The 14703-nt window shown below is 32.7% G+C and overlaps 1 protein-coding gene across 1 annotated transcript; it reads left to right on the forward strand.

The window, feature by feature from the left end:
* The first annotated feature begins 2064 nt into the window (after nt 1–2064).
* LOC145288172 (uncharacterized) lies at nt 2065–11311 on the forward strand. Its single transcript, XM_080136228.1, has 4 exons — nt 2065–2101; nt 4108–4254; nt 8150–8290; nt 9629–11311. The coding sequence occupies exons 1-4, from the start codon at nt 2065–2067 to the stop codon at nt 9745–9747; spliced, it is 444 nt and encodes a 147-aa protein (XP_079992354.1). The 3' UTR covers nt 9748–11311.
* The last annotated feature ends 3392 nt before the right edge of the window (nt 11312–14703 follow it).

Consider the following 14703-nt stretch of genomic DNA (forward strand, 5'->3'; position numbering starts at 1 on the left):
CAGAAATGCTAGGCATATAAAATCACTAATAGGTTCTTTGATAGGATGGAGGCGCGTTCGAAATGAATGTTTCTGTCTAGAGTACAATTGAACCATAATAGTTAACTTTTGCATTTTAAACTAATCGGCGATTTCACTGATTTCGATGACAATAAAAATATGAGAGGGTGAAACATTTGTTGATCTTCATTCAATGCAATGTCGGCTCTCCCTGCTAGTATGCAATAAAATTAATAACTTTAATCGTTTAGAAATTAATATAAATACTGTAATTATATAAGAGATTTTACAATACAAATCGGAACATTTAGCCAGAGGAATTCTTCGACGAATGAAACATGCGCGTGTGGCTTATATGGCATGGTTTCAATTTTTTTAAAAAAAATTTGTTGCTGTAATGTCATTTTAATATCTATTTGCCAATTCATAAATAGTTTCGAAACCTTTCAATCTTTCAACACATGGGGGTTTGCTAAGGCTTTAAGGACATACATTATTTTTCTATTCGAAAGTTCAAACGCTTCTGTAACGTTGTTCACAGAGAACCAACATGTTGTAGCTTCAGTCGGAAAGGAGACCAAAGAATAGGAAAGAGGAAAGAACTTCAACTCGCGTTTTCTTTGCAACAACAACATTTATGTACGGCTGTGACGTCACCCACGTGGGCGTCTTCTTTCACGTGATCTCGAACATTCTTTCTTTACGTGATCTACGTTTCTCCTGTGATCGGCCTCGTTCCTCTTTTATAGTCTTTTCTTTAGTGGTGACGTCATTTCGCATGCATTTGCATATAGCCGTCCACGCTAGCTTACACTTCTAAATTCCTTGAAAATCCGAAAGGTGACTAAGTATATTTTTTCAACTATGAATAAAATATTGAAATCGGTGACTTTCTTTATGATTAATCTTTTTCGCGAATGAATGAATGCAGATATAAATAAGTTAATTAAAAATGACACGAAAAATGTTGTTTTTGCTTCAAGTTAGTTACTTAAAACAAACAAGTTAAAATTTTAATCTATTGCCCAGACATTTTAATAAATTATTTTAATAAATTTTAATGAATTACTTGAATATATTTTAATAAATTATTTTAATGAATTTTAATAAATTATGTGTAGAAATTTTAATGAATTATTTTAATAAATTTTAATAAATTATTTGTAGACATTTTAATAAATTATTTTAATAAATTTTAATAAATTACTTTAATAAATTTTAATAAATTATTTGTAGACATTTTAATAAATTATTTGTAAACATTTTAATAAATTATTTGTAGACGTTTTAATAAATTATTTAAAGTATTTCTTTTGTTTTAATTTTCTGAAGAGTTTTAGTAGGAAAAAGGGCAGACAATTCAAATTTTAATAATTTTTCAAATTACACTTTTTTGGCAATTCATGTCGTCTGTTACGCATTCATATATTTCCGATGATGACAGCAATCGGCGTGAATGTAAAATCTAAAAGAAAACAAACAAACAAACAAAAGTCTGAAAAAATATATCTTCTAAATTAGGTGCATTAACGTCCATTTTTGGAAAAAAATCCTTCAATAAAAAATTTGGATTGTCACCCCTTTATTTACTCGGACTCTATGAAAATTTAAAAAACATCACTTCCGGTTAGTTAAAGTGCATGTTATTAAGATTTAATTCATCTTCCCTAAATACATAGAGAGGGTTTATTTGTAATTTCAGAAAGATTTTCTTTTACGAAAATCTACGATAACACCGGAAAAGAACTAGAAACATGTTGAAAATCCAATAAGGTCTTCGAACTTTTCAGAACGTCGAAGAGAAAAGTAACTAGAAAGGTTTCGAACAACCGCCAGCTTTTTGATTTGTCGACGTGATGAGTTCAACTTAAGCCCCGGTGTGATTTCAGGGTTATAAATCCAATCGAAAGAATCCCCTTTAAAACCTTTTGGCAACAAAAAGTAACTTCTTTTGAAATTTTGACCACAGATGTAAAAAATGAAAAGAATTAAGGTTTCTTTATGTGAATAAATAAACTACTCGATATACTCTGAATTTCTCCCAATTTCTCTCCTAAAACAAAGATGGCGGAAATGGATACAGTTGATGGAAATACGGAACGTAAGCCACCAAACATGAAACGAAACACGAAACCTTGCAGAAACATACCATTTCAAAAAAATTATCCCAATTTCAACAATTCTTATGTTAATATATTTAATATATTATTTTGAAGACTTTATTCATAGAAATGTAAAAAATAAACTTTTCTTTATTTTTTTTTTATTGTTTTGTGTGCGAAGTTCGAAACAATATACAGGTGTTTTGTTTCAAGAAATTGTTTTTGTTTTGACATTTCTTGTGTTATCATGAAAGAATAAAAAAAATAATAAACTTTATTTTTTACATTACTGTAAAGTGTTTTTTTAGTTTTAACAATAAAAAATGAACTTTTATTTTTTACACTTCTTTAAGTTTTGTTTTTTGAAGACTTGTCATCACGAAACAATAAAAAATAAATTAATTTTTTTGTTTTATATTTCTTTACATGAAGTGTTTTGGAAATAATATATTAGCACAAGAAGTGTTAAAACTGAGATATTTTTTGAAATAGGGTGTTTCTGCATGGTTTCGTGTTTCGTTTCATGCTTGGTAGCTTTCGTTCCATATCTTAATCAACTGTATCCATTTCCGCCATCTTTGTTTTGAGAGTGCAATTGTTAAAGATTACTTTCATTTTCATCGTCAGTTTAAGTAAAAAAAAATGTTTCTGCTAACTATTTTTTTTATCTGTGTTAAGTAAACATTACATTTGAATCTATTGTTTAATTTAATTTCTTATTGTTACAATTTTAATAATGTACTGCTGTCTGATCTAATGATATATTAAAAAGTGAAAAATCATAAATTATACATCGTTTGAAAACACATAGATTTTAATAAAAACGGTGAACAATTTATGCAATCGCAAAGATTCTTTTGAAACATATAAACGGGTTTTAAATACCGGAAATGAACAAAATAAAACAATAAAATAAGAAAGTGAAAGATTTTCAAATAGGATTTAAAAATGTCTTAGTTTACGTTATTATACTTTTATTTAAATATCATTCAAGTAATAGTAAATAAAAAAGAATAATTAAATGTGTACGTTACGTAGATACAATAAGATCAAACAAATCTGCATACATAATGGAGGCACTCTAACAATGCTATTAATATAACATTAAAATGAACATAAAATTCAACTTTTCAAAAATCAAGACAGCAGACCTACGAGGATTAATATATCCTTTTAAATAGAGCATTATGAAAATGATAAATGTGTTATCTTAACACCTTGTTTCAATTTTACGATACATCTGTATTATAATACATTGAAATAAGAAATTTAACTAAGTAGGAAAAATAATTATAACGTATCTAACGTATGTTTTTACGAACGCAATACACCTCCCTTTTCCTCTTTTTAAGCATTTTATTATCAACCAATCTACCACCCACAATTAAAATTTCCAAATATAAACGATATAGGGGGGGGGGGGGAATAGTGTGACGCCGAAAATTTGTCGTTGTTTTTCCAAATATTTTCTGATTTGTTGCAAAGTTCGAATGTACTTTTTATGTCAACACTCTTCCGGTCATTTTGTCCCCGGTTTCACTTTCCCTCCTCTCTTCTTTATATAATTTTAATTGTCGTAATGAAGTTTGCTTTACGCCCCCTCCTCCATCATCCATCTTCATTTCCTAAGTTTTTATTAAAGATTCTGTGTTATTTGTTAAAATATGCAACCCTCTTTCCCCCATTCTGTCTATCTCCTTTCTCTGAAGCACCCACACACACACACACACACACACACACACACACACACACACACACACACACACACACACACACACACACACACACGCACGCACGCACGCACGCACGCACGCACGCACACATATGCAAACATTTTATTTTCATCTTTTTTTCGTCTCGGTTCCGATTGACAATTACGTTTCAAATTTCTTTGCAAACTTTGATTTCCTTTCTTTCTCTCCCCTCTCTCTTCCTCTCTCTCCTTCCTGTTATAGCCGCCCCCAGTTTTTGGACAGTTTCTTATGACCAGCCCTAATTTGCGCAGACCCGCCTGATGGCTATAAAAACGGACGACTTGCCATTGAGATCAGACACACACCAAACGATTCCAATCTTCATTGCCATCGTCTCTTCTCATCGACTGCAACAAACAAACTTTCTCCAAAAAACCAACAAATATTCCCAGACACACGTAAGTGATTTAATTTATAATTTTTTCAGTTGTTCTATCTTTCGCAAATCCAAAATATATTCTAACAGTTTATTTGTACCGTTTGAATCCGCTATATTCTAGCCAACAACATATTTACAATAACAAACTCTGGTTGTTAAGTTGGGTTGCCCCTCCCCTTTTTTTTTGTATTTGAATAGGTTTTTATCGTTGTGTAAAATTCGTAATTAGTTGAGATGATTTATAGATGTCACATTTCTATCCCAAGTCCTTGTTTGTATATTTGAAGCATTGAATATAGAGGAAATTTAGATTTTATACCAAGCGACATTTACTCTAGGCGGGTTGAATCGGCTTCCTCCGAAGCAGAAAGTGTCAAAGGAATATTAAATTCACAAGCGGGTCCCCAGTCACTTGCATATCCCAGTCAGAGAAGATGACGCCGTTAGGTTTTGCAGTTCTTGCAGGGAGGTGTCGACGTCCACCTACATACAGCGCCTGGTATTCTCAAATAATCACCCATTTTACTACTGAACAAGCTCAACGGTGCTTAACTTCGCCTTTAAAAAAAAAAAAAACTCTGAATAAAAAATGTCCATGATTAGTATCATCAAATTTTAATTAAAAAAGGTTTTATTTCTATGCAATATCTTTTAAAAATTAGACACAAAAGAATATTGAATAACTATATGGATAACATACAAAGGAGAAAAAAAAACTAAAGAAAAACAGAACTCACCATCTCCAAATCCCTTGAACTACATTATCAGCGTTTGGTAGTTTTACGCAGACGACATTGTATTCTTGAGATCAACTGCGACGAAGCGAGGGAGGTGCAGGTTGCATTGAATGTGTTGCATAAGGTTACGGTTTGCGTAGGAATACACAAGGTGTCGAAGATTAAAGTCTTTTCGGTATTCGGGAGACCGCTATTGAAACGTGGTCGTTACATGCCAACACTCGGGACCAACACGTTGTATGCAGACACAGTCACAAGGAAACAGAGGCAAGGAAAGAATTTGACTCACTTTTTCAGTTGAAATAACAGACATTTATTTACAGTTACTTCCAGAACAACGTCTTGTCTCTGGTTCAATAGTCTTCTCGTACTCCAATGTTCTTAACAAGACTGTCGTGACAAACACGTTGTACTGTGTCTTTGCCTGGCCACATTTAGGACACCTCTTTTTCTGTCGCTCTCAGGCTACGTGTGTAATACGTCTATTCTTGTCTTTCTCGGCCATGTTTTTCTTTTTTTTATAATCTTTTTCTTTCGTTCTTTCTAGCTGTGACGTCCCCTCGCACATAGCTCAGCTATTTGCCTAAGTTGGCTGTTGCTGCTACTCCTATACGCGCTCCTGCGCTCTATTATACTATACATGAAAGATGTTTTAGAAAATATTGAGCCCTTCCTGTGTTTAGGGTCTATCGTTGTTTCGTCTAGGTTTATCATCGAGTTGGTCTGCTAGATCAACGACCTTTGTGGTTGCATAGATATTCAAACATCAAACAATAGGCGTTTCTATCAATCTGTTGTCCGCTAGATCTTCCTCTGTGATCGTGAGACATATCAAATTCAAGTTGAAAGTCATTGGCAGTTACTACCTCCGTACTATTCTGCATTGGCGGTACGCGAACTGTGTCCCAACCGTTATTCTCAACCTAAAGTTTTTGCTGCATTGACGTCACCAATAGTTCAGACATGCAGCTCGTTTATAAGAAATTAATTAATTAATCCTTTATATATTTCTGCCTTAATAGCGCAAGTGTATCAGTTAACAGAAGAGGACACGAAATAAAAATCAAAGAAACTTGGATTAGGTCTCAGATCCACAGATGGTCGACCTTCAACGATTGGAATCGCAATTAATTAAGCATCTCCTCTTACTTCTCCCGAGACTACCGGACAGGGTGTGGTTCAGCCGAGGGAATAAGACAACTCAACCCGACGATGGGGAACGCCATACCAACAACAACAGACGAAATGAAAACCCCCACGACAATTTAGTAAAAACGCTCAATTGATACAACTATTAGATTTCTTGAGAGAAAATTCGTTTGATCTTAGTATAGAACTTACTTTCCAATTGTATCCGCAGGCAGGATAACTAAGATATCACAAATATTTATAAATTAGTAATTGTATTTCTCCGTCGTTGTCCAGAAGTAATTCATTTTATTTTTGGCTAGTTTATGGCTTATTTGTATTTTTAATCTCTAGCGGCCAAGTTATACTATAATAATGTATTTCATGGAAACGAAAACTATTTAAGCATTATTAATGAAAAAGTGAAAAGAAAGTGAAATGTGAGTCTTCTATTCATAAAAAAATGAAATAGAAATAACAAATGAAAAGAGTAACATATCAGTTGATAATTTAATAACAATAGCGTCAAATTATATTGGAAAAGTTCCAAGTGTCAGATTTTCATAATAAAAGTATGTAAAAATGAGTCCCTTTCTAATCGCTTTAACATAACTAGATACGTTCCATTCTGCCGTAAGGATCCAGCCAAATATATGCACAGGCTTTAGTAATAGCATGTTCTCTGACGAAATTATAGCACTTATGCTTCCTTAATTTATATATTCCCGACTAATATTCACTCACAGGCTCTCTCATTATTTTCCTAACTGTATGGGTCTCTTCAGCCACTCAGAAGTGTCAAGTAGAAATAAAATTCAAGTACGAATACGTACGCAGTATCTAATGAAAGCTTAGCCTCGGAGTAAAATATATTTTTAGAAGAGCAAAAAAGAAAGTAAATAAATGATGAAAATGAGTGAAAAGAAATAGATTATATGACATATTTAGTATTGGATAATCATTCAAATGTAAGTATTACGCTTAATAATAATCAAACATTAGAAGATCACTGTGCTATCATTGATATTTGACGCTGAAAATAAAGACGCTTTCTGTTTGCAAAATATTCAGAGCTGGACAAATAATTCTCTGGAAGGAATTAAGCGAAATTACGTTAGTTTTCTGAAAAAAAAAATAAATTGGTGCCACAAACTCCAAGAAGAATTAATTGTTAAAAATAAAATATTGACTTGTTAGAAGCAATTTTACCGCAATCTAACTTCGAGAATCCGGCTTATTTAATTTTATATATTAGAAAATATTGTATGTGCAAAGAGGTCCATTTAATAAAATCATTACAATCCTGAAATGTACATTTCAAAATTATATTCATGATAATTATCAAGCATAATGTTTCTGATATTTTTTTTTTAGATGAGGATTGCTAATTTGTATCATTTGGATTATTCAGACTATTACTCTGATGTTCTGTATTATTCTCACAACGTTTCGGTCGATATAACCTGTGACCCCCTTAAAGTGATTCTTTTTGAGTATGGACACCTTTTTGTCGAACTCAAGGACTCGTGAGAAAGTACTAAGTAAAATTCAGTTCGACATGACACTCTTCTAGAGGTGTAAGGTTCAATCCCCAGTGCAGGCGATGCTAAGCACACGCTTGCAAATTACTTAGGACCTCTACCCGATTATAGCAGACGAAACGAGAACATGCTAGACCTATGAATTAAATAAAGGATTTTCTTCGAAAATTTAAGCAGATTCTCGAATTCGTCAGTTCACATAATCTTACTGCAATTTCTAGTTTCCACTGGAGAACATAAATTTATTTGAGCGTGGGTAACCTTTGGTTACTATGACAATATGCCACTGCAGTTCAAGTCTAGGGAAAGAAATAAGTTTTACAAATGACACTTTTAAAGGACTTCTTCCTGTACATCTACAGACCTTCTCTTCCTATGTTCTTCTCAGCTATTTTCTGTGACTCTTACAATAATTCTGTTTTTATATCATAACGGTGTATCAGATCGATGATCGCGTGTTCAAAAATCTCTCATTGTTCATCAAAATATTTTGTTCTTTCGTTTTCAGATTCTAAAATGGCTCGCAAACTTCTGTTTCTTATTTTGGCAACCTGCTTCCTTATGGAAGGAGTTCTCAGCGCACCTCAACTCGTTCCGGACGGCCTCTCCTTGTTTATGACGCCAAACGATTTGGACACATTAAGTAAGGGTAAGTTGACATTTTGAATTTAGTACAAGCAAGATTTATAGGAAATAGCTTAGATTTCAATTTGGAAGAGTGGAAGAGTGTACAGGAAAATACAGAAAATAAAAACAGATTTTTAATTAAAACTCAACAGATTTATTGATTAATTTTTTTTTCTGATTGGGTTACGTAAAAAGATATGTTTTTTATATGATCATTATATTTTTAATAATAAAATAATACAATTGTGTTGGTGCGAAAATTACATATACCTTTTTATCGTGGTTCAATAACAGCGGACGAGAAAATCTGGTTTGCTTATACTGTTTTGCTTTACGGCATATCAACCCCTTTCGGGTTATATAATACAAAATCTGATGATTTTGATGAAAGTTTTCTGCTTAAAATTCTTTAAAATTTCAGATATTTTTTCCTTTTTACAGCATATCAACCAATATGGTTTTATTTAATGTCGAATCCAATCATTTTAGTAAAAGTGTTTATGTTTCAAGTTCTTCATATAACAAATATTTATGGTGTTCGGTTAGATTTGTTTTGTAAAAGAAAATTGTTTTTTTCATTTATTTATTGCGGACTATTATCCTCACCTTTTAGTTGTTGTTTCACGGCGTTTCGGTCAACTATTCCTCTGGCCTTCGTCAAAGCCGGCCAGAGGCTTAGTTGGTCAAAACGTGGTGAGACAAAAACAACTATGGAAGGCAGTAATTGCTGAGAATGCAGTTAGGAGATTTGGAGTTCCTATCCCGTCGCGGTTACCACCTGACAAATGCCATAGGAATAGTTGGCCGAAACATCGTGAAGCAACAACTAAAAGACGAGGATAATAGTCCGCAATAAATAAATGAATAAATAAATAAATGATTAAATAAATAAATAAATGAATAAATAAATGAATAAATATTCATCTCCATAAAATTCCAATTAATTAAAAATAATATATAAAATTGTTTTATGTTTTGGACTGCACAGAACACAAGTACATTTTGCAAAGGGAAAGCAAAACAATATAAGTATTTCGTGCATTTTAGGTCACGCAGCCAGTATCTTCGTACCTTCTGGGAAGGTTGGACGTGGGGCCAGCACCCTCACCCTGTAAAAAGAACTCCTCGCTACAAAAGCATCTACAAAGTTGTAGATGGCCTATGCCCCTAAGGGGCTCAAGGCTATGGATAGATGGAGCCAGTATCTTAAGACAGCCTGATCTGGTAGCACCAAGGGAACGTATGAAGGGAAACTGTAAATGATTGCCATTCATACATTAGATATATAGAATATAATTATCGATTACACTGGGAATAGATATTACCTAGTAAATTTTCTTTATTTTATTTTCATTTTCAGCGACTGGAGAATTGCAAAATGTCTTTAATTTGATTCAACGCCGAAAACGCAGCCTGTCCTCTTTCTACGTCTTTCTCAGGAAAAAACCAACCACGCCTTATAATCCTGCCCGGGCATAAATTATCGCTTTCGAAAATCGTTCATTTGATACATCGCTGCCAACCTACTGAACCAATGATGTCACAAGACCGGCCAATCTCTACTCAAAATGTCAACAGACATTTAAGAAACAACACATGAACCTCATTTTTGTTTTGAAAATACACTTTTTTAAAAATCAGTCTTTAATGTTTTAATTGTTAAAACGTAGAGATCATAGGATAAACGTATGCTTAATAAGTAAACTTTTGTTTTCTTTTTCATAGCACTTATTTGCTTGCGTTTTCTTTGCAGAGAAACTGCAATGAAAGTTTGATAGCCATTATTAATCATCATCATAATTATGATCATGAAGTTATGAATCCTAGGTTAACAAATGATGGCTATGATGAAACGAGTTTTCAGTTTTTCCTCCAAAGATACACGATGCATAAATCTGTCTTTCTTAATTATTTTCTTTTTTTGATTTAAGCTAACCAGTCTGAATTTAAGACGCATTCCTTATGTGTTTTAATATATAAGTTTAAACAATTTAAATGGCTCTCCTTATCGGCTTTTATGAATGAAAATATCATCATTTTTAATTACGTCTCAAAGCGAAGAGCGGTCATGGTTTTGTACATAGAAATTCAGATTGATTAAACTTATTTCAAACAAGAATATAAAAAAAACTACATGAAATGACAATGGCTAGAACGTTTATATATGCCTTTTCTTTTTTTATATCATTATAATATTTTTTTGTCTAAAAAGTAATACAAACGACATAAATTAACTAAACATAAACATGTCCCTTCGCTTTAGCTATTTTAGTTCATATCATGAGACATTTTTTCTCAATATGCATAATTTTAGCATCTATTACAATTATTTAATTTAATAATTATTGACCATACTAGCAATTTACTCGATAAAACAGTATTTCAAATTCTTAACATTTTAATAGTCGTCCAATTAGTCTTTTCTTTTTGTAATTGTCAATTTATATGGCGTTTTTACAGGACGTTTTTGGCAGGATATAGAATTCTTCAGTGTCAGTGTCCAGAAAAGGCTGTTTGAAACTTCATTGACAGAACAAAAATGCGATAAAATAAAAATAAAAAACAATTTTGCGCCATTATCAGATGAAACAAAATCATTCACACGAACACATTTAAAAAATCCCTTTTTCGTTTGAATCCTTTAAAACTTTCATTTATGATTTTCAAATTATTTATTTTTACGATCCTCCTCGTTTCCACTCCAAAATAAAAACTTTGACATTTTTAACGTTCAATTGTGTAAGTCGTTGTGATAAGTTTTGCTTACTATTTTAATAGAGTGAACTTGATTATGTTATTTATTATTTATTATAAATGAATTTGTTGTGTGATTTTGATGGAAAATTTCAGTTCGCGTACGTTTATTGTATTTTATCTTAATTTTTTTTTAGTAATAAGGGTGAACTGGATTGTTTTATTTATTATTAAATGACTATTAGAAAAGATTTTGTTTTGCTGCAATCAATAAAATTAGAAGAATTGTAAATGGCAAAATTCATTTTATATTTTTCTTTTTATTTCTAATAAATTTGATTTTAAAATTTACTTACGCTGTCTTTTCTTGTTTTCTATCCGAAAATAAAAATTCCGTACAGGTTTGTTATCAATTTCGAAAATTATTGTTATGATTGATGCATTTTTCTTTTTGCCGTTGTATACGTTTTGCAATTTGCAGAAACTTCAGCATAAACGTTGACAAAATAATATTTGTATTTGTTAATTAAAATATTTGTCTGCATGATTGCTTTTCAAAATCATTCCAATAATCGGAAATATTTTGTCGGAATCCCAAATTAATACTGGATCTCTATATGAGATGCATAGATATTCGAATATTCTATTGAATTTCTGCTTTATATCTTAAACACGAGTTAGTAAAGAAGTTGAAAACATAGGTTTCCTCTCCTCAATTTGACTATTTAAGGCTGCTGGAAAAAATGGTGGATCGTTGTACCGCCCCAGTAGATATCTCATTGCCGATGCGATTCTCTACCTGCATAAGAGCCAAGTACGTACAAGGATGGAATACTGCTGCCACATCTGGACAGGAGCTGTTAAAAGCAGCGTATCCTGCCTTGACAGGGTCTAAAATAGACTTCGTAGCCTAGTGAGGGATGGCCTTTTATCTTCCCTGTAACCTCTTTCCTACAGAAGACACATCGCGAGCCTGTCTCTGCTTTATCGTTATTTTCATAGCAAGTGCTCGTCTGAGCTCCAATCTATGGCTCCCCTTGTTAAACTTTCACGAAAAACACTCGTATAGTTGAAACCACTATCAATAGTTTACCCAACTATTTATCTGTGCCTAAATCTAAACGTAGACTCCATGAACAAAGCTTATTTCTTAGAACTGCACGCCTGTAGAATTCTGTTCCGTTTCCCCGCTTTCCAACTGACTACAATATGGTCGTCTTCAAGCTCAACATGAATAAATTCTTAATGATCCGTTCTCCGTAAGTAATCCAATTTACCAAATTTCCCCTACTAACGATTATTACTGCAGTTTCCCATTGACTACTGTACACTCATTAACCTTTATTCTCGAATAGGCTCTAATAAATGGTGAATCTTTTGTAAAAAACAAAACAAAAACAACTCTCTATCTTGTGGTCTCTTGGTCTTACGTGATTGAAAGACAAGAATTGAAGTAACATGTGTACGTATATATGTATATGTATACATATATATATATATATATATATATATATATATATATATATATATATATATATGTATATACATGTATGTATAATTGTGCCCTTAATATGTCAACACATTGCAAGGAACAGGAAAAAGGAATAAGAAAGAACTTCAACTCCTGTTGCACATTTTAAGAAAATACTTTATGCCTCGTTCTCCCGCCACGAGTGACTCTTGTTACGACTGTGTCGTCACCTACGTCTCTAACGTGCTCTTCGGTCGTCACTTCGTACACAACTCGGCATTTGCATACAGCCGCCATACGATCGTCTGCGCTCTGTTGATGATTGCAACGTCTTGTCAGACGAGTGCCACTCCCTCAGACATTTAAAATCCATGAGCCCAAATGCCTGAGGGAGTATCTATACAAATATGATGTTACAGAGTCTTAGCTTTGTACGACAGCTAAGTCTCTCTCTCGGTTCAAAATGTTGAGATCCAGCAACAAGCAAGAGCAAGATAGCCAGCAACAAATTAAACTGCAGACCAGCTTAATGCGGGTAATGGTCTTCCGCTTTATGGTTTTTTAAATCAGAGATTTGCTTCTCCTAGAAAGGTTGCCTTCACCACGGCTTACAGGAGCCCTCTCCACCCCAATACACACACACACACACACACACACACACACACACACACACACACACACACAAATATACACGGTGCTAGTTGGCCGTTGACCCATAAAAATAGTTCATTCGTCCTTTGGTCTGCGCTCTGTTACACACGTATATATTTACATATACATAGATATGTATGATATGCATACATACATACATATGTATATATAAATGTTTAGTGAATTAAATAACAAACTTTTCTTCAAAGATGTATTATATCAGCTTTATTTCACAAATATTCACACCACCAACAATTAAAAGCTCTTGTGAAAAGATTTAACGTAAATAGTTACGGTAAAGTTTCCACGATACTTGTCAGTTGAAAGGAGTGCGTTACGCACCTGTTTACTTTGAACTCGGGACTACAACTGATTATTAAACGGGAAAACCTATGTAAATAGTTCCGCGAAAGTACCTCTATTATTGGATAACAGACCAATCACTCTGTTTGGGAACATAAATCTACATTGACAGAAAATAGTTCATCAATATGTGATTGCTACATTACCCCCGCCTTAGGAATATAGCTAATAAAAAAGAAACCAGATATGGTTTATCAGTTCGATAGAAGAAATTCGAACAAACATACATGTTCAAATAAAAAGAAAATTAATGTGTATTTCGTAAAAAAGAGGAAAGGCAAAAAAAAAAGAGAGAGAAAAATGGTAGCATTAAACTAAGTAGCACATATTGCATTTTCAATTTACTGTGTAATACTCTGAATATAATATAATATATATATATATATATATATATATATATATATATATATATATATACTCAGATAAATAGTCTTGCGTCACTTTCTAGAACAATCGATATATTTAAGCGTCTAGTGGTGATGTATGTTGGAAGACAAGCTGTGAGTATCTCTGGAGGTATAATCTCAGTAGACTTGGGAAAATTTTAGTGTGTGTAGGGAGAACGTAGGACTCTTGAGGGGCGATATCCCCAAAAGGTCTGTTTGAAACTATCGACATATAAGATCTTTATTTTACACTCAAACTAACAAATTTATCCGCTCGTGCAAATCTTTCAGTGGAATTATCCATGAGGCTATAATCGACACTATTTTGTTTCTTACACTTACATGATCGATTTACTTATTGTTGGGGTTTCTTCATGACACAGAATGAATGCGACCGATGCTGACATTTTTCTTTTAGACTCAAACGAAAACAACCGCAAAACATGGTTGAATAAACGATCAGAATTTGTGTAAATTGCCGAGTCTCCGTTTTTCGGCGTATAATTTTAAAATAAAATCTCTTGATGTACGCGAAAAATATTTAAATTGTTTATTATTATTCTCATGCTAGCGAGGGTTAATTTTGTACAACCAATTTAATTCATATCAATCTGAATTTATAAAATATAAATGTTCTAAATTTGATTAAAATACTACTACGGAGGCCTAAGGAACGGTGTGAAAACTTTTTTTTTTTTTTTATATAAAGCAGGTTTAGACCACCTCGTAAAAGTATGTTGTTACTATATAAAAAAAAAAAATTAAAATACAATTATAAAAATATAGACCTAATGAAATTTCCAGAATTCTACCGTGACCGTCTCTTCTGGGAATCCAAGCTTCGTTGAAAATATGAAGTTGCTGATATAA

This window comes from Euprymna scolopes, chromosome 11 (assembly GCF_053919585.1).
Source record: "Euprymna scolopes isolate OS-2025 chromosome 11, ASM5391958v1, whole genome shotgun sequence".
In the NCBI taxonomy this organism is placed as follows: domain Eukaryota; kingdom Metazoa; phylum Mollusca; class Cephalopoda; order Sepiida; family Sepiolidae; genus Euprymna; species Euprymna scolopes.